At 33.3% G+C, this 26694-nt stretch overlaps 1 protein-coding gene across 8 annotated transcripts in view; it reads left to right on the forward strand.

The window, feature by feature from the left end:
- Window positions 1–26694, forward strand: part of LOC108551429 (SNF4/AMP-activated protein kinase gamma subunit) — a 100429-nt gene that overhangs the window by 41441 nt on the left and 32294 nt on the right. For 6 of the 8 annotated variants that reach the window (XM_017905594.1, XM_017905596.1, XM_017905593.1 and 3 more), the window contains 2 exons: window positions 4736–4869; window positions 23840–23888. In XM_017905594.1, the coding sequence (XP_017761083.1) occupies window positions 4736–4869; window positions 23840–23888 (183 nt within the window). Of the gene's footprint in view, window positions 1–4735; window positions 4870–17325; window positions 17430–17530; window positions 17951–18044; window positions 18191–22079; window positions 22922–23839; window positions 23889–26694 lie in introns of those variants that run through there. The other 2 variants (XM_017905598.1, XM_017905599.1) reach the window with 2 other exon arrangements.

Raw genomic sequence — 26694 nt, forward strand, 5'->3', positions numbered from 1 at the left:
TGTGCGTTAAAAATTGAATTATCATCGATGATTTGTATGCAAAGAAGAACCAAGATGTCAAGAATATAAAGAAATAAATGGTTTATCAGTGATTGATTGCTTGCTTGTTTGGTATTCGGATCATTGCGGCAGAGTATCATAAAGTGCAAAGTGTATGTAATAAAAAAATTATACAGCTTTGCAAGCAAATTAACAATACTTCAGATTGTAGTGAATAAATTGATCGTTATATGATACCTTTTGTAGTGCTTATTCAAGATTATAAATAATAAAATTTGTATCTATATATTTCAGATAATATTATGCAGTTGAAATAATAATTTTTATTACGGGTATTTCTGTTCATTTCTAAGGATAGTAGATAGATAATTAAAATATCAAAAACGTTTAAAAAATGTTATAAATAATCAAAGGTTCCTGTTCATCGAATAAGTGATCTTAAATATCTGAGCATTAAGATAATTGAGAAATTCCACTTTCGATTTCGTTTTTCCAAACCCACGTACTTCATCTTCCGTATGATTACCTCTATCAGTGGAGCTGTTGAGATCATAAAGCATCTTTCGTTGTAATTTTAATATACCAAACTGACTGTCGGTTTTAATTCAGCTCACTTAGAAAATTGTGCTTCACTTTGATCACGTGAAAGATTTAAATTTGAAGCGACGTGAAACTCAAACATGCAAAGTGTATTCCCTCTAAAGTATCCTGAAAACTACGCGAGGGAGAAGAATCAACCTATTTATTTGTTCAGTCGGAATTCGATTCAAGTTCCTCCAATTTCCACACCACTGGTCTAATCAATTGAGCTTCTCCGACCGCAAATAAGTTCTTTCTTCTTAGATTTAGCACTTAAATATACCATCTAGAATAGATCAGAAAATCGGGGTTAATTTAGAATTGCAGGATTTTGTTTTATGTAACTTTAAATTATTTCTGATATGCTATAAACACTCTAATTTGTATGGAAATTAATCAAAATATATTCAATGTTTTCTGTCAGATACTTCATATTTATTATAAATTATAATCAGTTATTGTAATTTATTTTAATTTCGCTTTTAATTTATCTTAGTTAATATAAATTTACCTCAATTTTAATTTCAGTTTCGATCTCAGTTTTCGTAATTACTGTCGACGCTTATTTTTACTTGATTTTAAATAGCCTCTAATTTATCTCAGTTTCGACGATTTTTCTCAGCTGTGCCCGTGTCTCTGCTGAATTTTAAGTTCCCCCTAAATCTCTCTGTTCATCTGAAATTTACTTGAAATTAATTTATTTTACATCCAGGGTATTTCACTTTAAATTTAAGCTCACCACAGTAAAAAGAATGACTTAAAACTTACAGCAGTCACAGTTACACACGCTGACGCAGCAGATTTTCATCGAAATCTGGTAACGCATTATTTATCCTGCAATATATCAGTATTCTCGTGACTCGTCGTCGATCATTGACGAACAGCGCGTCAGTCCATGCCCATCAAGAGAATATCGTATACGGGAATGCATCAAAGAAATAAACAGCCACGATAAGCCAGGGATATCAGGTTAATATTTCCAGCTGAGGAAGCGGATTTAATCGTTGAGACGTGCAACAGCGATCCTCGCTACGAAAAAAAGAATTTTATTTATCCACGTTAAAATTCAAATGTTTTTCTATCAGAACCTAACCTCTAATTTCTGCTTTTAATTCATCACACGATGTAAACACTTTATGATATTATTCTTTCCACCTTTTCCACATTTTCGTCCATTCGATTTTTGTTTTCATTTACGAGCAGGATCCTGAAAAAGATATCTAGAGACTAAATTTATTCAAGGTAAAATTGATCGAGAATGTCAATTAACTAGCCGTGGGATGAAATATCATCCAAGCGATACGAATATGGAATATAACGAGGAAACCTCCAAGCTGAATATTCCTTTTTCACTTTATCTATTCCAAAAATCTCTTCTTCCATTCCACGTCATTGAGAAACATACTTGTAAAATTTAATCATAACATTAGCCGCATAAAACAACAAGTGACGTACGAAAAACACGAAGTCGTATGCGTTAATAGGTTAAAATGTAGCTACGCGAAAATGATTTCGCGAGTACGGCCACGTTTTCACGTCAAATTTCAGCGTATAAGTTGTTTAATAAATACGTCAATCTTTTATGCGCGTAAAATAACGTTCGACCGTGATGAAAACAGAGAAGGGCTGTTGCTTGCAATCAGAGAACGAATTCTGACATTTCGTGGCGTTGCAATCGTATGCGTTCGACACTTTTAGCGAGGAAAAGTTTATTTTACAAAATAGTCAACAGCGAATCGAGTAGAGCGTATACTGCACACATGACCGGTGCTTCGATATTCTAAACGTGGCAAGAACGTGCAGAATTCGAATCTTTTATTTTTCACGTTCCGAAAACTGCAAACGAGACGTCGCGAATAGAAATTGGATACTTGACCACGTGGTCGACATGAAAGCCTACTTCTTCACAAAGGATGTATAGTTTGTTACAGCCTTCCTCCGCCTGCCACTAGAGGGATGCGAGCCTAATAAGATTTCTCGAAAGTTGTAGTCCTCTCTTTTGTATTGGCAGATCTTCTGACTTAGCCTTCACTAATGACCACGGTTAATGCGTGGTATTGTTAGGAAGCTGTAACGATGTGTCCGGTAGAACACGCTTCTGAACGTGAAATGTCAACACCATCTTAGTTTACTTTTTCTCTTGTGTGACTCATTGTTGTTAGTAAAATATTTGTCGTATTGTTAATTTAGTGTAATCAAGAAACGTATTAAAGGTTAAGTGTTAACAATAATTGGTTTCATGCCGTGGTGTATTATATTTATGGATGTGTGATGTCATGTTTTCATTTTACAACGTTAAATAATAACGAAAATATTTTTAACGTGATGTTTTTAAAATTATTTGTACCGCGATAACAGTGTTAATTCGTGCAATCGTTGATAAATGATGGTTTAAAGACTCATTTTTATATCTCTCTAATCCATATGACAACGTCGTTTATCAAAAAGAATCCTTAAATTCAACAAATCGAAGGATTATAAAAGTATTGTATCATATTTGTCCAAAGCAAAGAAAGAGGTTAAAAAAACTTAGAATGAGTCACGGAGATGAATTGCACGAGCGGGTTCGATTGTGGACACAATTGAAATGTAAATAACGAAGCACATTTTACGTAACCCCATGGAAGATTGTGCACGTCTCTTCGTAAATTGTGTTAAATTGTAACGACTTAAGGTCAGTGTTGTAATTCTCGTTCAGATTAATTTCCAACCATCATGGTCGATTGGGGAGCGTGAGATTTACCAAAAGAAAAGAAAATTACCAGTTCAGTGTTCGTGGAATTATATATGGGTCGTGTTAATCCGAACTTATACATCCAATGAATTATGATATATGAAAGTATCGAGACGTGATATTTGCATTATAATTTAAACGCGAAACATGACAAAAGATCTTTTAAAATAGAAGGTATATAATATACAATTATCATATCATATACCAATTACGTTTCGTAATAAAATAACTTTGAATTTCTTTACTTTATATCGTGGTTAAATATATTTTTATGCTAGTAATAAATATATTTCTATGGTAATATACATTTTTTTTAGAAAGATAATTATTATAAAATGGAAATATTATTTAAATGAATAGAATTTAATCGAATTTAATCGAAAAAATTTAATGCATCTGTGAAAGATGACAGGTTTATAAAGTGTCTTCCTGCATTACCCACAGATGGAGTTGGTGATCCTTTATCGACAATGGCGCTCATTCATAGAATAAGTTGAAAAATATATAAAATAGAAGAACCAGACAAGTTGCTTTTCCATTTTTAAATAACTCATCTTGTGAAACACCAGACAGTTTTTCATTTTTGAATAAATTAACGCACATTCAGGATCTCATTTGTCTTTTCCGCCTTCGCATCCTTGTTATTTTTAAAAGCACAAAGTAAGTTTGATAAAATATTATAATAAACAATTTTGACTTCTAAATTTCATTCTTTTCATATTTTCAAGATAATCAACATTTTGTATATGTATATCAATGATATACTTTCGTTTCCACATTATTGAGGCTTTATAAATTATATATTTAATTGTGCATAATTTTTTATGCTCTAGATAACCTTGGATAATGGTAAAATATATCGGCCATGTTCAAAACTTACGAAATGGAACTTCAGGAACGTACATCATTGTTGGTTAAAAGATTTTTTCTTATATAATTAGACTATCTTTTTTTTCCAAATTTTTGTGGGCCACTAAAAATAACAGAGATGTAAAGGCTGACAAGATAAATGGAATGAGAAAAAAGCTACTACTGAAGAAGCATTTCTTTGCCTCGGATATGCAACGTGTTAACTGATCGCTATCTCCGGCGACGCCAAGTAAACTACGAATGATTTTCCTTTCTTTTCTGTAAATTACTTTAATACTTTATTTTAACACTTTTGCTAATATTAATTTTCTACAATCTAAAAACAGTATATTTATTAATATATTATGTTGATATCTTATTTATATAATACATAAAATTTTGTATTTCTAATTTATTCTTTTTTTTTTATTCAAACTTAAATTATATTTTTATTGTTTATATATTTATAATATATCAGACACTCGGTTCCTATATATTAATTGCAATCTGCATTGCATTAAAGTAACAAGGTTAATTTTAAATTTGAGGTTAATTTTGAATTGCAAATTACAGGCGCACTCAGAAGGAGCTCATTGGATCCTGGTGCCAGAAGATTCTCTTTGGGTACACCTGCGATCCCTCATAGAGCGTCAGATGCATGTCTGGACCCTGTGCATGCCGCGATCCTCTTCAGGGACGCCAGAGGAGTAAGTGTTAATTTTAATTTTCAATTAACTTTCAAGGTTTTTTAATTTGATTAGTGCCTCTTGACGCTGGTTTTTGTAATCAGCAGTCTGACAAGACGTCGTTAGGTTCCGTGTTATTAGAGAAAGTCATATACAGAGTGTTCCATATAACGGGAGAGTGAAATATTATAAAATATTTTTATCGTTATTGAAACTATAGGAAAGTATATTAATATGTGTTATAATAGACATGTATATACATTTATAATTTTATTAGCTATCTTTGTATTATCTTTTTCTCAAAGTTAATTTATCGTAGTCGAATTTAGTTACTTCTCAATTATAATTTACTATATTTTAATAATTAATATGGTAGGATCGATAGTATCTGATAGAACATATATTATAATTATAAAAATTTTCATTACAGGTTTTTGAAATTTTAATGTCTCTGTGTTTCTGAAAGAGAAGAAAGGTATTTATTATATTCTCGTAGAATATAAAGAGTGAAAAGTTTATTAATATGGAATATCTTGTTGAGGAAAGGAAAGTGTAATATTTCGTCTGAAAGCGAAAGCGAATGAAGCTTATGAGCCTTAGCGCGTGAATTATGTATATATATCTGTAGAATCATTCTTATTGTAGCGCCTGAAAGTCCAAAAGAATCCTATATTCATCGCGTTAAGAAAATTTATTGAATTAAATGACAACACTTTGCATAATATTTTTCAATCAAATGAAAAGGAATGAAGCTTCTGATATGAAGATTTATGATTTTATACACTTTGCTTTTCTATAGAATTTAATACCTTCATTAAAATGAAAGAAGAAATTTTGAATATCATTTAGCCAATTAAATGGAACACCCTGTATATATCTGAAAACGAATCTCAAAGTGTATTGACTTCTTTGTTTCGGTAGACTTTAGCTATCTATAATAAATATTTATATTTTCGTATTTTTAAATCAGCTTCAATGTAAAATGACTAGTGTAAACACAGCGATATATACAAATATCTCTTTTACTTTTTTCTCTTTAACTTTGTTGATAGCAGGCTCCTTGGTGCGTTAAATTTTTGTGTTATCTTGCATTCCGTGTGATATAGCAACTTTGTATTTGCAAAACTCGACGATATACAATATCTTCATAGTATTGCACATCCCTAACGTTCGTACTGTATGATTTTCACGCGAGCTCTTTGATCAGTAACGAGCGAAACACAAACAAGACATGTGTACTCTTTTATTTCTTTACGTTTTCCCCCTAACGACTTATTGTGTGTGCACCATTTGTATATATCGATTCGTCGAAACGCGAAAGAAACAATCTAGGTCATGATGAAAGCTCGAAACATAAGAGAGAGGGAAATTCAGTCGAATCTCATAGAAAAGAAATGACGTTCTTATAGTCGCTTTATCACATTGGGAAAATATGTCGAGGTTACCCCGTTCTTTATGCAGTTAGTTACATGCCACTACGATGTACTCATAGGTAAAAAGATCCAATTTGATAACGTGCTCGTTAATTATTTTTTTTTTTATGCCACTTACATACATCAACGATTTAGGGCAATTCTGTTGGTAAGCAGTATTCGACAGTCGGTAAAATTGAATATCTACAATTATTTACCGTCGGTCAGTTGCTTTTCCACATTACCGACACTAACTCTCTTTTATCGACGGTTGATGTTCTTCAAGTAGATTACAAATTTTGTCTTTCCATAAGATGGTATACAATAAACATTAACAATAATTTTTATATTATTTACATGTTTTATGTTGAAACAAATTTCAAGACATTTGATCTAGTTTCGTATTAAATAAGTTGTATAATTCATTATATTCTGATGATATTAGGAACAGTGAAAAGACTGTAAATTATTCCTACATTACCTTGCATTTGCTTAATCGAGTTTCCTTGGATATTCTTCCAATGTAAATCTTCCTGTACTGATTTCCTTTAATTTTTCGTAGTTAGGGTCTATTTATTTTCATAAACCCTTTATGAAAATAAACCCAATCCAATATTTCTTCATCTTGTATTTCTTTTTCCTCCAACAATTTAAATTTCACTTATATTCACAAAACCTGTTTTATCCCAGAGTTTGATGTAACATACAATTAATCTATAACATACCTACAGTATAGAAAACAATTATACCAACACATGTCTCATATTCACCATATTAATCCATAATCCTTTTACGCTTCTATATGCTGTTTATCCCTTTACACTGAAAAAGAACAAGAAAATATTAATCTCGCATTGAAAATCATCTAAACATCTACTCATTTAATACTTTTATTAATACTGTGCACTGTGCAATATCACAGCAAATTTTCAATAATAATTTTCCTAAAAATTATTTGTTATAAATTAAATTAAAATTTAATTGAGTATATTTAATAATAGATTTTAATAATTAATTTACAATTTACAATAAATTAAAATATATATATTTTATAACAATTCTACAATTAATAACAAATTAACATTAAATTCGAATATAAATCTAATCCAATCTCCATTTAAATCTGTTGTGAAACAAAACTTTTTAAAACGCGTTGCTAAAAAAATGTAGAAAATAAGATACGTTACCAGATAGTTAGCGATGCATAATGTATATTGAAACTTGTGACTCATACATAGCGAATACGATCCGATGCTAAAACAAGTATTTACACGTAACTTAAAATTATTCGCAAAGTGCAAATTTCCCCATCATTTCAAAATATTGACCTCATGAAATTTTTCATTTTGTAAATATTTTTACTGCCAGTCATCTCGCGGTTTAAGAATCACGTGCACAAATTTACATATTCCTACACGTGTTTCGCGAACAGGATCCGTTTCAATTTTCCTCGAACCAGGGAACAAATTCGAATTGACAGATTTTGGTAAGCTGCCAACAGAGAATGGCAGCGTTCGTTGAAACTTCATAAATTTGTGTCAGTTACATTCCCAAAAAAATTTTTTTTCCTTTTTCGACCATTTTTTTCTCCATTTCATCAGAACCTTGAATTTCTCAGACGCGAGAAGTATCTCGTTATATTTATTTACGTGAGCAGCATTTCAACGAGTATTTATGTTTTCATTCAACAAGTGAAGAGTGTGTGTTAGTGGTGGATGAAATATTAATAACAATAAGAACAATTCTTTATTTAATTACAAAAATTACTAAACACATATATTAACCCTTTGCACTCGAGGCGCCCTTCAGTCGTCATTTGATAAAATTTCGAAGCTCGATATTAATTAATATATCAGATTTAAAATAATGTAACAGTGTGCGGGGTATCGAAATTAAATAATTCTACGCGTAGCGGCGAAGTTCTCAAGCTCGCCGCTAGATGGATTCCTACTTGAAGGAGGTCCGCGGACTTTCTCACAAGTCCTCGGCGAAGCCTGATCTCCCTTATATAGAAGTTCCTGTGCTATCTAAGCATCCCAGTCTAAGACAGACCCTTCTAGAAGAAAGCTTTACTGATGAAGTTTACTTAGCCAGGCCCGGGACGAAAACGAATCCTTTCCTATTCCTTATCGTCCTACTATCGTACCCTATCAATAGTAACAACAACCACAGGGAAATACCACCAAAATAGGCCAGCAGCAGCGCACCATTTTTAGGACCCAGACCCCAACATATTAGGAACCACAAAGGAGGAGTAGTTTAAGCTCAGTGCAAAGAAGGTTTATTATAGGACCTATAGAACCCAGACCCCCAACGTTAGGAACCACAAAGAAGTCAGTTCGTATCAAGCCCCCTCCGCTCTCAAGTACATCGAGTCAACTTATCGTACTTACTAAAAATCCTCTTCCTTGGAGAACAGAATATTTGGAGTGGTATCTATCATCCCAAACCCCTGATATACACAATTACGCGTATGTGTTAATTATTATACGATTTGTTATTTACTGTTCAAAAAATATTACCAGCTTTATAGCAGAAAATTTGTCAACTTGTACTCTTCTTTAGCCAAAAAATCGTCGAACGTAAAGGGTTAAGTTTAAATGTATAATTAATTTCTCCCAATCACATATTCACACCTCTTTTCACTATTAAAATTCAATTGCAACTGACCTATGCCAAATCACTCTCGTTTTGTTCTTTCTTCTCTCATACATTACATGGGCATACACAATTCACACAACACTCAACCATTACAGGCATACTCATTTATCACGAATTTATGAATTCGTTAGATATTGCCATCCCATGCATACTTGTTCCTACTCGTCCCTTTCTTACAGACATCGCTCCTTTATTATATCAACACATATATATATATTTAAAATCTATGTTAACCATTACCACAGAGTGTGCTTGCCGAAAGAGTAGCATAATTTTAAGCGCAGAGTGGCGATCAAGGATTCAACGATTTCTTAAATTGCATTCTTGGAGCTTTGTCAAGAATGCGTGGCAGAAAGTGTGTGAAAATTCGAAACGAACGATATATAAATTTACAAATAGTTTCGGCAAATACCGTGGAATGATACAGAATATATATTCTTCACTCTCTCTTTCGCTTTCTCCTCTTTGCTTTGTATTCTTATTTATATTCAACGATTCGAATTCCTAAGATTTTTTCTCAATTTCTTCTTTCCTCGAGCTTATAGAGTTTCTTATTTATTCAAAGTGTTGTTCTCCAAGCTGCGACTACTCCTGGAATTTTACCAACTTTCATTATTGTGCGTTTAAGTGCATTTAAATAGCAGTCTACGTCGTTGATTATATTTATTTTATTATTTATTAACGTAGGATGACGAAAAGTGGTTTTGAGACATGAAAAACTGACAGAACAAGGACAGAATAACACAAACTCGAAACTCATAAAACTATTTTAACTTAGGAAACGAAGACCAAGTATAATATAACGAAAACACACAAAGATGCACTCTAATTTAACTGTCTTTCCAACACCTAGCGACTCACGCTCGTGTCGGTCACAATTAATTTCTAAGGACTCTGTTTTATTCGGCAAGGGGCCTGGTTTTATGTTTTTCTTAACACGTTAGTGTTCATAAAACTCGGAGATACTGTACCAATTTTCATAACAGGAATTCCCAAACGTTAGGTCCAAAGATGACGAAGAATTTAACACCAAAAGTTAGCACCTTTTAGTCCTAGTTTGGGCCGGTGGCTGAGGTCCGGCTGGGCCCGAACGCAAAGTCTAGCGTCAGTCCCTGGGGACCGGCGTGGCACTTAACGTATTAACCTTTTGCACTCGAGAGGTGAGCTTCAGTCATCATTTCATAAAATTTATAAGATCGATATTAATTAATATATCAAATTTAACGTAATGTAACAGTGTGCGAGCTATCGAAGTCAAATAAGTCTACAATTTTATTATACAATTCTTTATTTACCGCTCAAAAAAGTATCGTCAGTTTGTTAGTAGAGAATTTTTGAATTTCTACTCTTCTCTAGCCAAAAACTCGTCGAGTGCAAAGGGTTAACTTCGAAATAGTAACTGTCTCTCTACCTTGCTATCGCGTGTTTTCATACTTTTGTTATGGTTTTCACTCTGGTAGATTTTATTTATTTAATATTTAAATATACCTGTGAAACAGGGGAAAATTGAACGAGAAATTTCAAATTGTTTTCATATTTTCAATTATTGAAGTTCAAATGTGGGTTCTTTGTTTCGTTGTACTTTCTCTTATTCGCGTTGCACTTATGGCACATGTTCCTATGCTTATCTGAAGTCTTATCGCTCGAGTAACCGTAGTTGAACGACTGCAACAGATAAAAAGCGGTTACATTCTGCGCTGTGAACGCACCTAAAGGCCATATGCATGTTGCAATCTCAATACCAATGGTCTTTCGGGTACAGTTACTTTGAAATTCTCGTAAATCCTGTCATTAGAAACGTTGGAAAATTCTTGCTGTATATCAAGCCATGAAATATTAAAAAATTCACTCTCTCACCCTTTTTATAGAAGAAACAATAGGAACGGAAGAAAATATCTGGAGGAATATAAAGAAAATAATATCTAGACATTTTACATAAATTTGGAGAATATTTCTCATTCCAAAAAATTGTAAAACAGTAATTTTTCACGTTGTCGAATTTTGAACTGCATTACATCGTTACATCGTCGCATCTTCGACCCTTTGCACTATAATGACGAGTCTTACAGGTCACGAATTCTTCGTGTCAAATTTCGAGATCACGAGCTATACTAATCACGGAGTCATAATTATATTTCACGCGTCTTCGCATAGAGAGAATTCTTAAAATCCCTCCAATTTTTATCCAATCTTATCGTCCATGGAATAGGTATATAGTAGGTAATTAAACATAAATACTACTTCGGTATATAATTTTTCATAATTAAATCGCAGTTCAACCTTTCTAGTGCCAAGCGAAAAACGAGTGCCTATGCGAAGATAACCGGACGAATTTGCTAATAAAAACCAAACTAAGAATGATACTTAAAAAACTCAAAATGCAGCATATGACCGAAGAAAAGGAGAATAATTTAATACCAATTGTGTTTCAATATTCATTGAAAATCGGACGAATAACATCGATATAAAACACGATGAAAAATACAGAAACAAGTTTCTCTTCTAGAAACAATATAACAATATTGCACATAAGAATAATCATCGTTTGATCATAGTTTTATGCAGGTCACGTGGTATGAAGTACAGGTATTACATTTTCGATAATTTTTAATAAAATAACCAATATCAGTCCTGAGAATGAAAGGATAGCTCCATGGCATCAACCAGTATAGAATATAACAAAAAATTAAACCCGAAAACAATTTTTTTAATTCTTTTGCAATGAAATTAGACCGTTTATAACGTTTTATAAATTTATTTTGAATTTTGATTTATTTATTTTATTATTTATGCGAAAAATCAGGCGCCATCGCATACGCAACGATATATCGTCGTTGGCACTTTTCACGAGTGTAGTACGACGATATATCGTCATCCGATATTAAAAGGGTTAATATAAATATATTAACACTTTGTTGACCGACAATTATACACAGAAACTGTCATATCATCGGCTATTATTTCGTGATCCAATCTTCAAAATCACTTTTACACGCAATATTTCCTAAATTCAAATAGATAATGCAAGTGCAATGACGAGTTAACTCGTCATCGGTCAACAACGTTTAAAATCACTTTTACACGCAATATTTCCTAAATTCAAATAGATAATGCAAGTGCAATGACGAGTTAACTCGTCATCGGTCAACAACGTTTGTGCAGGAAAAGACGAGTTAACTCGTCACCAATGTCGTCGTCAACGATGTGTTAATTTAAAAATAAAAGAAAATAAATATTTGTATAAAAATGTCAATTTAATTTCAAAAATTCGTCGATAACGCGATTCATAAAGAACGAGTTTGCGAGAAAAAGTCAATTTACGACATACTAGTGGCAAAGATAATCCTGCGAGTTATATCAGCATCGATTTGCCTATCAACCGATCTGCAAAAAAGTTTGTTTGCCCTAAGGTGTTATCTGTTATCCAGCGTGTGCTTAAGTTGTGTAATTTGCATGATAAGGCTGGTTCTTAACGAGTCCTCTTTGGATGTTACCGATGTCTCGTGAAGCAAAAACGAGCAGAATAGTTTGCAGTGTGCAAAGCCAGGCCTGAGATAACTTCGTTTGCTCGAAACATAAAATGCAGCCGATTATTCGCGGTTCAATTACTTGTATGCAGAGATGCGGAGGAAAGCATTTCATCGGCGCTTAGATAATCGATATTCAATCGCACTTGTGCAACAGCCTTTACGAGAATCGCCACATTCGTCGCTTTATCGCGAAACTTCAACCTGGATTATGTAATCCGCAAATTTTCACAGATTTTTCATCCGTTCTTCCCGTATCCTGCTATGAAAAATGTTAATTTTCCCCGCCATTTTCTTTTTTTCCGTTTAACTTAATTTTATTTCGCTTCCTTATTCTCGCAAACAAACGATAAGCTTGCTTCTATTGTTTCAATTTGAAATTTAAAACGCGGTGTTTTACGGTTTTAGAATGTATCTGTGACTCATTGAAAAGTATAATTTAGTTGGTGTGGATCTCGGAATTGTATTTCATTTTACGCCGTTCTTTGTTTTATTTTCTGTCTTATTTTTCTATTCTCAATTTTGCGCGATTGCTGCATTTCTGTGTTAACGTTATGTGAAGCTAACGAGTGCAGAGGAAAATTCTTTTTAATCGATTTTGAGGTGTATTTGGTTGGATATTCGTGTTACAATTTTTATTTTATAATTTGTAATGTCGTTGTTCAAGGTAGTGATAAAAAATTAGAAATTCTTAAATTTGGATGTGATATTATTTTTAATGTTTCTGTATGATATAATACAGCGAATATTTTATGAATTTAAATAAGACAGATGTCAGCAGAATTTTAAAAATCAGTGCAATTACATTACTTAATGGAATTTAGACTCCATTTTAAAGGCTTTAGTATGATATATGTATATATAAAAATAATAAAACGTCCATCTTAATTTCTTCGCGTTGCCTCTGTTCCTGCAATTCCTGAAATTCCTGTCTAAATTCTTCGGAAAACTAATTTCTTTAACAATTTTCAGAAATATAGTAGCTTCTTGGACAATTTATAATATATGAAACAACTTCCGCCTGGTATCATGAATAATACCTATAACAAAAAGAAAGATATAATTTTTCTGCAATATAAAATTATAAAATCGAATTATTTATTACGATTAACAATATTTATAATGATTAATAATTACATTTAGCGGTTTAAAGTATTCCTTTTTAAATTTAATACTCGAATACAATGACGTCACGCGTGACTTTGATTTCATCATCCCAGGACGCTAAACCACCTTCCTAACCTTTAGAATTGAAATTTATTTCTGTAGTGAATAGTACTAATCAATCCCATAATTTTCTCTTTATTCTCCACAATCCACATCGATATATTTTTCAAGCCCTTCGAACTGACGAAACGCGCGCGCAAATCGACGACAAAATAATCGACGTAAAGGAAGATTCACGCGGCGCACGTGACTTTCCCAGGGAGAGAAACAGAAAGTCCGTGAAATTGCATCGGTTGGGTGTCGCGCGCGCATACGAGCCGATGCGCCGTAAATTCCGCACAACGTGTCGCGGACTCCGCCGGCTTGAAAGCCGATCCAGTTCGCAACGAGCGACCGCGCTGGTGTCGTCCGTAACACAAGCGAAATCTTCGCCCCCGACTTTAAACAATCTCGACTTAGACCGATCTAAACCGATTTAACACGATCTACGACGAATATTTTCGCGTTGCTTTCGAACAATATCCACGTAACCGTATATCGTACTCCTCAGTCGATAACCTCAATTCTCATCGAGAAACAAAATATCCGTTTTATTAATCGATGAACAAAAGACGATTCGTGTGGTCGACGATGTGACGATGAACAGTAACAGTGATTTAGGTCAGTGTGGTTCAAGGTGAAACTGAGTCTAGCCAAGTGTGAGAACCAGTTTTCCCGAGTTTCCCCTCGGTTACGTCGAAACTTCGTAGATAGGTCAATAGATGGTGGTCCATAATTCGACGCGTAACCGTTACGCCGAACGCGGAAAGTCGACGAAACATAAATGTGTCTTTGAGGTTGGGTCGACCGTCGCGAAGATCTCGTTCCGTAATCTTAAAATCGTTTCGTAAAACCGTTTGATTTGCATGGTGGACATAAGGAAGGAGGCGCAAGAAAATTGCCGCCTCGGACTGATAAAACATCGACAGTTGGGCGATGGTGCGTTAGGTCAGTGTTGGTATTGAATTCGTGCAGGATCAAAGACCGTTGGGAATGTTGTTTCCCTCCAGACGGGAACACTGCTGCAGATACTGGTGTGGGCTTCGTTACCGATGGACAGCCACGACAAACACTTGTTGCTAGAGACGTGTGTCGAACGAATGGCTGCCCCCGTTGCACTCTGACATTGTTTCCTGCTGGAATTATTGCGCTCGTGGGACAGAGTCGGCTGTTCCACTCGTGGAATATCGAAACTTATCTCGGATACTGTTGATTCCAGGTGAATAGGGAGAATTAAGGTTTCCTGGTCGATGTTTTTGACGCGAATAATCGTGCAGTGTGCAATTTGAAAAACGTTCTTTGTTCTTAGGTCTCGAGTGCGTTTATTTTCTTCTAAAATTCTCAGATGTGAATGTGGTGTTGTACAAAATTTTGCAAATATTCTTAATATAGGAATCTGTTGATTTGTTGCCGGTAATTCGATTTTCTTCGATATATTTTTCGACGATCTTGATATTGTAGCGCTGTAAATATTTTCAAATTTCAAAATCTTGTTTTGCTTTGAGAAAGCTTTTGATTATCAATATCTTTTTTCGATAATACGTTGACGTAAATTTTTAACGACTCTCTATATTCATGTCGCGTTCACTCGTAACGATGGTGTCTATAGTGGTTTACCGCGTTGTTAATTAATTTCCGCACGTTTATCTTCACGCGACTGATAATGTTTACTGTGACCGGTTTGTAAACATTTTCCTCGGGCAAGTATATTTAGATTGTCGTTGGCTATTCTGTCGCAAGAATAACGAGCATAACGAATAATGTTCCACTCTCTGGCACATGGCTGACGATTCTCGCGAAATAAATTTTGCTATTATAAGAATATCGGTCATCACCCAAAACATACACGAAAATGATATCATAGTAATGCAGTGAAAATTCACGCAGCTAATGTTTATGAATGTATCTTTCCATATTCATTTGTTTATTTGCAAATTTCACACTCTTCTGGTGTTTCGATCTACATAACCTAAATGCACCGTCGGGTGAACATAACCTTTTCGTTTCGAGTTGTACTAAAATCAGATTTCTCGACTTCGTTATCTTTCATATTTGTCTCAAAAGTTATAATTGTTGCGCAGCATAAATTTTCATGAACTCAACGGCATAATTCTTTTTAATATGTTCAGTGTTTTTGCACGAATATAATTTTCTGCGTCGTTAATTTAATAATATTCGTTCGATGATATCTATTTATTTATCGATAAAACTTTCTGTATTTGGAAGCATCATTATATTCATATTAAAGGTAGCATTAAAGCGTGGTAAATTAATTTGTAATTTAATAATGTCTTTATTAATTTAAAAAGGTTCTTTAATTATGATAATGTTTGAATAATTCATTCGTTAATAATACTCGATCGTATGATAAAAAATGAAAGAATCTAGACAGACAGGCAAAGTCGATAAATAAATATTTCAGATAAGTGTAATAATCGATATTGGCAGTATTGAATTTATTTTAAAATTTAATCTTCATTAGGAAAATTATTTGGGAATTCCTTGTGTGGTAAAGTGAGTGTGACACGTGACTGATGTTAAAATGTCACGTTTGCAGATAACGATTCTCGTGTCATTTACACGGCTTCAAGTACATTGACGGAATTTTCGCGTAGGTGTCCTATTTAAATCCAGACTACTCTCGAGTTGTATGTCCGTTCAACGACATTCGACAATGAAAGAAAGCTAGGAACGAAAATCTACGTGCGTGCTTAGACAGCGATAACCTCTCGTTTATTCGAATTTGTTTCGCGCCGTATTTTGCAGTTCAATAACTTCTTCGAGTAAACTTTAGTTTTACAAAGAAGTTTTATAATGAAATTTTCGCACAGTCGGGACGCGATCGACCAGTTCTTGTAGTTTAATCGAACAATTTATTCTAGCAAAACAAACTAGTGAAAAAATTATCACTACACAGAAAATATACTAGTAATTTTCCCTATATTTAATTTAGACGCTTCGATTTAGTTTTATAACGAAAGTTAATACTTGTAGTAAGTTGTATTTGCCGAATAATAATTATCGAGTGAATGTTTAATGATTAATAAATTATTCGGTAACGAATATTTCTCGGTGGAATTGAAAATGGCGTATATAGGGAATTCACGATAATCCTAATAATTTATGACTATTTGATCGACTGGTAGCCGGTGTGTTCGATGGCCGATCGCCGTTGAATACACGCCAGAAACTAGGGGTACGTGGTATTTTTAGAATCGACTCCTTTGCGCCTTTTTAAGCTCGAAGTCAACAAAGATATCGCGGCACAACGTGTAATCGTCAGTGCCAAATCAGCAGTTGCGTAAAACGAGTTCTTTTCAGTCGAATTTCGATTTGTGCCTTCTTCTTTCGAATCGATCTCTGGAAATAATATTCTTTCGCCGAGTTAACCTATTCTACGGGTAGTTCATTTTTTAATCAAGTAAGTTGTTTCGTTGATTTCGAAAATTTTATTTTCGTTTTCGTCGTGGAATATGTTTATAAATATTATTGAAATGTTGGTTAGGTTATTTTTAAATTGTTAGGTTATTTTTAAGTTGTATTACTTACTAGACTTTGTCACTACTATTATTTTTCCTTACTATTTACTGTTATTTTTCTCTATGTTATTATTATTACTTATCACTGTTATTATTTTCCAAGAAAAGGACAAAGAGAATAAGAAGAAAGAAAGAAGAACACGAATCTTTTCTTATTGTCAGACTACAAGCAGTTTAATTTTCAGTTATTAGTTTCGAAGCACAGGAAAGATATACTTAATCCTCCCATTATATTCGTAAGTCTATGGCAATTACATCAATTATGCCAATTATGGAATAATTATGACTGCCTCGTGTCTTCAACAAATCTAATAAAACAACCATTGTGTGTTTTCAGTTATATAGACCAAATAAAAGAGAAGTACAGAAATAGACCAAATAAGAAATCTGATTTCAAGCAAGTTCAATGAGAAAAGATTATATTAATCTAGAAGCACAATTAGATCACGTAGACACGAGCACGATAAAAGGAGCAAACGAGAGACAACTTTGGTACCTGTAGAGTTATAATATTATGTCTGCGTTACAACACAGTTCATTCTTCGAAGACCTGGCATGTCTTCAAAAACTCGACGTGGCGCTAACGAAATAAAAAGAAAAATAGACGACGTTTATATCCATCTACCTCCGAGTTCTTTCTTAGTGTTTACGAATTCCCCGAGGAAATCGCAACGATCGTAAGGAGAAACGAACACCGGATATCAGTCACTCGTTTTATTAACCTTCTGTAACTTTATGCGACATGGAAGCTACCCTCGTCTGTATTTTTAAAATTTTATTTTCTTACCACTGTATTATCGTAACAAATCACTTACTTACCATTGTAATCATTATCAATTTTCAAATTTCAGACGAAAATAACAAATTGGAAGCGAATTTTCATTTGAAACATTTATTCGCATAAAAATAATTTACACGTAATCTCAAGTTACATACTTGCATGAATAACCCTGTACACACTCACAAAGGCTTGGAAATTCCTAGCAAAATCATCCAGGTAAATACAAGAATCTTACATATCCTTTCCTATTTATTTCCTCATTATGTGTATTCTATTTAAAAAATTTCCATTATATTCTATTTGAAAAGGAAGATATACTTGTATCAGTGATCACACATTATTCAGTGATCATCCTCAATCATATTTCTTTTCTTTTGAAGCAAACAAATTTCTAGTTACAGATGGTTAAGTCTCCTCTCTCGCATCCTCTCTGAACGTGAAACGCTGAGAAAATCGTCGTGAATATTTTGGAAAGTTACCGCGTTTCCCCCAGCGGGATAGCTGGTTGGTGAAATAAGCACGTCGATCGCAATCAACGGCGCCTACCTTGTTCTATCGTGCGTTCGTTTATTGTGCTTGTTACGTGTATTTTGTTCGACTATCTACGGTATCACTATTCTTGGCACGGATCGAATGAGTCTGTCTCTCGTGTGTACGTGTGTATGTGAGTGTTGGGTAAAAAAAAGAGAAGAGCTACACCCATGGGAAGAGAAGAAGGCGCCTGGTGATTGGTGATTCACGAAAGACGCCGGTTTCTTGCACAGTTTTCGCTCGCCAGTTTCTTGCAGATTCTCTAGATCTTTTTAAACATTTTGGCGGGAATTGTCATTGTTTGACCCGTGTCCACAGTTCCACGAGAAGTTCTTTTCTCTATTTTTGTTGGTAATTAATGGGATTTCGTAGGAGAAAGGTTCTTCTTATTTGTAATCCATTTCTTCTTTTCTTTTTGAACTTGGTTGAGATTTATTTGCAATACTATGTGGTGTATTGGAAAAGTGCATTAGCACGTATTGAAGAGTTATGTGCATGATAAATCCAGATCTTGCACTGTGCATTGGGGCATAGGTATAATGGCGTAGGCAGATTTAATCCTATAGTTTCTTGATGGAGATTAGGAAACGGAATTGTTGAAAATTACCTTAGGTAGTAGAAACTGAATTATAGTTCTATACTTAAGAACAATTTATGTCTTCAGAATTTGAGAAAGGAACTTAGATTTCTTATACCAGAAGTCGTATCTTATTCTATTGAATATAATATATTTACTTTTTATGGTTATAGTCATTAATATTCTAAAATCATTGCAGATGTGCATATAAATATATTTATTTTAAGTTGGATTTATTTAATTTCTTTTTCTTTAAACACTTACTGCTATAAAGAAATTTTTATTTCAAGCAGTATATGCAGGTATACTATTATACTTTGGTATTCAAGGTTTGATATTGCTGTATACGCGGAACAAGCAATTAATTTCTTATCTCAACAATTAATCTCCACCTATATTAAAGTAATATATTCTGGGTACATAAAGGTGCGGTTTTAAGGGACAGTTTGATAATGATATAACTCTAGAATAAAGTTTGGCATGAGAAATCTCGATAAGGATGTAGTTCAAAAATATAAGGCAATCGCGAAGGAGTTGATAAAACTTCTGATAACGATTTTCTTACAACTCTGGCAAATTTTGATCTAAATTATCGTTCAGACAAAACTTCTTTTATCGTTTATTATTAATAGGCTTAAAAAGTTATTTAGTAATTTTCTGAATATAAAAAATATTTCTAGTGTCCTGATTTTTACTCTCAATCAGCTAGAATTTTTCACATATCTAATGTTACATTTACTTCTGTGAGACTTTGTAGTATTTATAGAATTTTGCCAAGAAACTCCACTTTTTATTCGCCACTCGAGTCATGGTAAGCTCGTTAAACGATAACGCTTCGCGAAAACTAAAGAACCGACGTGAAAATTAGAAAGTCGCCGACGGTTTTCACAAACTCTCGACAATGATGCCGGCAGACACTTGGCAAACCGATCTCTGTAAACTTCTTACGATTCGCTAGAACCGCGGAAGAAGCTGTGTGGTCGCCTAGAAGAATGTCTCGTACAGTTTACCGAACGTTTCGTTTTGCTCGTAACAAAAGTGTTAAGTGGTCTTCTTGCACGTTGTTGTCGCAATGAATTCTTTCGAGGGCAGAACACAGGGAACAGTTGCGAATTTCTTTGGAAAATCCATTTTTATATACATATTTCAAGTTAATTGTCATTTCTGAATTGTTTAGTATGAGGAAAGATAATTTCAAATTAAAAGTTATTCACGTTGGTAGGTCTTGAAAAATGTAGGTGAACGATAATTTTCTTGTTTTCTTTTCCTTTTAATAGGGGTTTTAATTCTTTATAATATTATGTGATTTTGGAATTTCATGTCCTTATCTCTTTATTTTTTAATTTTAATATTAACACTTCAAGTGAGCAGAAAATATTTCCTATTTTATTAGAGTTGTTCTCGAAGGGAAAATCTCCGTTTATTTATTTTTTTTCTCGTGTGTTAATAAATGGTACCTTTAATCAATAAGGAAAAAGATTTCAGTGTAGAGGATTGTAAATACGAAGCTCGACAACTCTATATTACGTACTGGAATGATAAGCGGGTTTGCAAATCATTTGAATACGCCATATAGCGTCCTATCAACGATAAGAGGAGTAACAATCTTTAATTAAGCAAGTCTGCCATGCTGCACACTATTGACAAGTAATGTCCATAATATTTATATTCATTGCGTGTCACAGTATCGCAAAATAATCTCTGTCGTGTTTCTTTCCCATAGTAATTTATTATAAACATTCTTTATTTCACAGTATTTGCATTGAAAACTATGTAATCATTTCCCATGAATACCAGTAAAATGAAAATTATTATAAACTACTGTGAGAGGTGCATAAAGTGATACGTATAATTTTTTATAATTATAAACAATTATACATATTAAACTATCCATGCTGAAGGGTTATTAGCTTAGAAAATATCTTCATTTAGAAATTAAAGAAATTAATAAATATTTTAATTTAATTTTAGGAATCCAATCAAATTCCATTGATATTATTCTTATAGCAACTCCAAGAACCTGTTCATCTATTCTTAATCGAATTTTCCACCAGACTGAGATTGTGTTGAAATTAAAGGAACCTGAAGTTCAATAAATCCATAACTTAAAACGACTTTGGCAGAACTACTTCTTTAAAGGTTTCAAAAAGGTCTTTATGGTTCAGTTGGTATCGAGGATGGATCATATCACAGAGGGAATCATTTCTCCCGGTGTATCGTTGTGTTCGACTCATTCGTATTCAGAGCCAGCAGTCATCGGTGTTCAATGCCAATGTGGCATCTGTGGTACTCGAATCAGTCGTTCTCGAGGACACACAGTGTATTCAAGAAAGTCGTGTCATCGAAATCTTCTTACGATATTTCCATTTGTTATCTTGTTGATCGTTCGATGGATCACAGTTACACATATGTATAATTATCCAGCAATATTTTATTTAATCCTACGTTTACGAAGAAGTGAGTGTGTAGATACAGCCCCATGTATTGTAGCATCGCGGTTTATCAGGATTATCTTCACTTTATCTAAATAACATAATTTATTCATAATTGTGATGCATGTTATAATTAATACGAATTAATTTATGGCGCAAGAAGTAAGTCACTTCTAACAAGACAATTTTTATGTCGTTCAAATGTTCGCTGTGTAACTTAGGCACTCGAAAGTTTGAAATAATTTTCGCTTCTACAACTCTGTATGCTAATGGAACTCCTCGTTATCTGAAAGTTAAATCTGAGCGAAAATGTTGTCGTAGAATATTTAATTAGAGAAAAATTGTACTCGAATTCCTGGCACTCTGATCTTATCTTGCAACTACTTAATTTAAACGATTTAGTAAAAATGTTTTTATTCGTCCAGCAGATATCTCACTTCTGCTAACTACTGTATTTAAAAGCGTATTCCCTGTTTGATCAAAATTCACGGTTCAAAGAAATTACATTAATTATACTTTTAAGAGAAATGCAATTGCACGATGGTCACAGATATTTTCGTTTTAGCACTGACTACGTCATTCCTATAAAGACTTGAGAGGATTATTGATCATGCAAGGACTCGTCGACTTTCCTGTGCTACCAGACAATTAAATAGCAATTGCAGACATTTCACCAAGTGTGTGGATCTTAATCTTAAATCAAGTCGAGAAATCAAGTCGATCTATCATAAAAGTGTAGACTGCGTAGTCGAGGAAGGAAATCGTTAAAATGTGTTTTATATGTTGCCTCTTGATCTCGATGTTCAACTATTTTCCGATCACAACGTAAAGAACTGGTCGAAGAACAATCACGATGTGACGCGAGCTTGCTACTTGGACGTAGAAGATTCGATCGAAGACTGTCCTCGATGCTCCTGAGGAATGCTATTCTCGAAGACATGCTCAAAGAACCGTGAAAGTTAACAGACAAAACTGGTGAAGGTTCCTGCGCAAGAAAATCTTGTATAAAACCAAGCAAATTTATAAAAATCAATTGTGATCAAGGCAATCTTCTTTAAGGAACGAGCTTATTGTTAGCCAGGGACAAATACTCGCAGGACTATTGAGTTCTTCGATTGTCGCTGTAAAATTACAACATGACAAATTTGGACTGATTTTCTGACAACCCAGTTATTCGATGAAATATCGTATATGACTTGCCTTTCCGTGAGACTCGAGTGAAATATTCGTGTAAAAATGGTGTTTCGTCGGCAAACCAGCGAACCGACCGGAAGTGTCACCAAGACTCCCAGCATAGCTCACAGCACCAGCTCGTCTGGCATCTTGTCGAACTGGTACACGAAAATCACGACAAATGTGAAGAAGAGGCAACCATTTAGTCCGAAATCTTTGTTGAAGAAGGCGTTGGTACTTATTGTTACCATTGTTACCATTTTTACCATTTTCTCTATGTTCCACGATTATTCGAGTTCTTCTTCAAACGCGATTAATTTGAAGCAAAAGCGAAAGAGATATTTGTAGCGTGATTCAAGGACCAGTTCAGGGTCCTGTGTAGCCTTGTTGTAAATTTTCAGATAGATTTATTATGTACAGGAAGTTTCATGAAGTGTGGGTGTATTACTTCGAAGTGAAACAACCAGCGTGGGCGTTTCGCTTGACAAATAAATGTTTCAAATAAAGCTAGTAGACTGGGAAAATTTTTAATGGTATTTATAGTGAAAGGCGCCGAGCTGCTGACGTAATGCAGAAAATAGACAATGCAGTTGTTCCCACGGATTTGTTTTATTATACGTTGGCGGAAGGAATATTGATATCAAAGTTACACCCACGTTTTATGGCACGTGTATTTTTTCCTGTATATTCTAGATAATTGCAACTATTTGCATCAATGAGCTTATTGCCTGCTTTGTTTAATTAAATTAATACAATAGAGTACAATAGAGTACAAAATTTAATCATAGAAGCAAATTTTCTTTCATGTTTCTTTCTTTTTGTATTGGAGTAAAAGAAAATGAAAGATTTTCACTGAAATATGTTCTATATTCCATTTAAAGTAAGAGTGATGCAACTACTTGTATCAGTGAGTTTATTGCTTGCTTTGTTTAATTAAATTAATGAAGTACAATAGAGTACAATAGTTATTCATAGTAGCAAATTTTCTTTCATGTTTCTTTTTTTCTGTATTGGAGTAAAGGACAATGAAAGATTTTCACTGAAGTATGTTGTATATTCCGTTTAAAGTAAGAGGAATGGTATAACTGTTGGTAAAATTTAATATATGACATTTGTAGCGAATCGATATTCATTTGTATTCTTAATTTTCAGCTGCCGGTTGTAGATCCCTTCTTGGAGAAAGTTTCGCTCTCTGATCTCGGTGAGTTCTGTTCCTTCAATTATTTACATTTTACTTTGAGCTTTGATTGGTCTTCTGGAACTCGAGCTTGGAGTGCTGCAGTCGACGTTCTGTATAAATAATATGACTCTTTCATTTCCATCGAATAAAATATTTTGATAAGAATTAAAAAGAATAACGAATGAGCAGTATAATAATAAAATATTCCTTGGATAAATTTATCAAAATTAGAAGCTAATTATTGAGTATTCCGCTTAACTTTTAATTTAAAAAACGAAATGTACTACAACCTAATTCTAGTATTTTGTAATACAATTATACATATGTAGAGGTAAATAATATAATTTACAAATTTTTGTACATATCACATTTTAAGCACAGAGGATTCCAGAAGGCTTATCATGAATAGCTAATAGTCTCTCATAGATAATAAAATAATTTTTTCAAACGATGTCACAATGTTTAAAAATCATAATAAAAGTAATGCAATAGGGATATAATTACATACTAATAATGTAAAAAGGAAATTGTATATAGGTAATTTTCTTTCACATGCCGTTTTGCAATTTCACTTAACTTCTTTTTCAAATGTTGAAAAATTGCAAAGGTTCTACGTGCTGGTGTCGAAATAAATCGCAAACTTCATTTTCTACTTTTTACTACTAAGTCTTCCTCAGTGTACATTAGTCTTATCTTATTCCATCTTGTTTTATTGCTCTCGCAATCGAGTATACTCAGGTGATAGAATGCTTTCGCGAAAGCTCTCCTAGAGAAAGAGGGGAAAGCTGGTAAATCGATGGAGCAAGTAACATATTTATAAATAAGCGCCAGTGTGTAAATAAGGGGTAAAGGGGGAGTCGACGTGAATTATAAAATCGTACAATTTCAATGGAATTCGTTTATTCATCGCGTATAATAGCAAATAAAATATTTCAAAAATTTATATTTTTATTTTTTGGTGATGAAATAATTTTTAATAATACAAAACAAAAGGTATTTTTATTTTTGTATTAGTTATTATCGTGTGTATATTTTTAATAATACCAAGCAAAAGATATTTTTATTTTATATTATTATTTTTAAGCGAAAGATATTTTTATTTTCGGTAATATAACAAATATCTTCAACATTCTTAACTTTCGGACAAAATGGACAAAAATATATTTCGAAATTTGCTATTCATAGTTTATTAGGTTTCCAATTATACTTATGCTAGCTCGCCCTACGAGTTATATCTTAGTGTTCATTTCATCGTATTAATTCTTAACTAAAATAGCCAGAAATTATTAATTATTTCATCATATTAATTCCAAACTAAAATTATATAATACCACAGGTATTATAAATCGCATATTAATGTGTTTCGTGACGCTAGAAATGTCGGGGAAAAATTAATTAAAGCTAACACGTGTGAAATAATAATCCTGTTAAAAAGGGAGAAAATTAGGCAGGTTCGGAAAGATTTTGACAATGTTGAATATTATCGCGTTAATATCGATTTTAATTTCAACGGGATTTGAATATACGTGACGAGTAGAATCGAGAAGAGTATATTAGCAATTCTATAATACCACATTAATTTTATAATATTTCATTAATTCTATAATACCACAAGTTATTCGCTATTACATCTCCGAAGATAGTATCAAATGAAATCAAACCAAATGGAGAATAAAATAATGACTAAATTCAGGAAAACAACAGTCTCGCCTATTCAAAGCGACATACACAGTGATCAATACCGTGCTAATTAAACGCACACAACACGTTAATTTTCAATCCCATTTACGTCCAAAGTTCGCTAAATTACCCACTCTGTTTACTTCTCCACGCCACAATTTTTCCAAGGCAATAAAGAAAGAGGATACCGTAACAAAGGGAGGAAAAGATGAAAAATAAGAAAGATTCCTTTCAATTACCTTCTGCCTGCCAAGAAAGTGTAAAGTACACAGAGAAAGGAGAAAGAAGGAGAAAGAAACCAAAAACCAGTTAAAAACTCTGCAAACACCGGAACAAAAATTGCCTGTACCGTGTAACAGTGCAATACAGTCGAACTAGAAACGAAATTCCACGAGAAACTGCAACCGTACGTGTTACAAGCTGGTTCATTACGGTGAACAGAAAATTGTCCGGATAATTGGCCCTGTATCTCCTAGAGGAAAATAATGTCCAAAGTTACCAGGAAAAATTCAGAAGTCTCACAATACTAAAAAGTGCTGACGTTATCCTGTGCTGCTATTCGACTCGACCGATGACGCACCGTGTGCATCTGGGAAGGAAATTGATATCATCGATCGGTACTCAAAGAAGCTGTCAACCATGTTACACATAGAAATGCAACGACAGAAGAAAAACAAGAAAAATCGTGGAAAATTCGACATTGGCTCGAAGTCAAAATAAAATTAGCCCAGGTCAGTAATCAGGTCATAGGGTCTCCAAAATATTTGGGGCTTGTCTTATAATTAAAATGTTATAACATAATTATCCAATTTTATTAAAATCCTTAATTTTTTAAATTTCTTTTTCTTTTCTCAAACACAGAACATAACCTTAAATTTTTCCAATTTTCTTTTGGCTTGTCTTTCTTGGGGCTTGTGTTATAATTAAAATGTTATAACATAATTATCCAATTTTATTAAAATCTTTCATTTTTCTAATTTTTTCCCTTCTCAAACATAGAACATAACCTTAAATTTGTCCAATTTTCACGAAACGCAATCCCTTTTAATTTTCTTCATTTTTGTTATCTAAGATGAATTATTTAAATTTTTCTTAATTTCTTTTTTAAGTCACGAAACATCTTCAATTTTCCTAATTTTCCTAATAA

The sequence above is a fragment of the Eufriesea mexicana genome, unplaced genomic scaffold (genome assembly GCF_001483705.2).
Source record: "Eufriesea mexicana isolate 0111107269 unplaced genomic scaffold, ASM148370v2 scaffold4094, whole genome shotgun sequence".
NCBI lineage: Eukaryota > Metazoa > Arthropoda > Insecta > Hymenoptera > Apidae > Eufriesea > Eufriesea mexicana.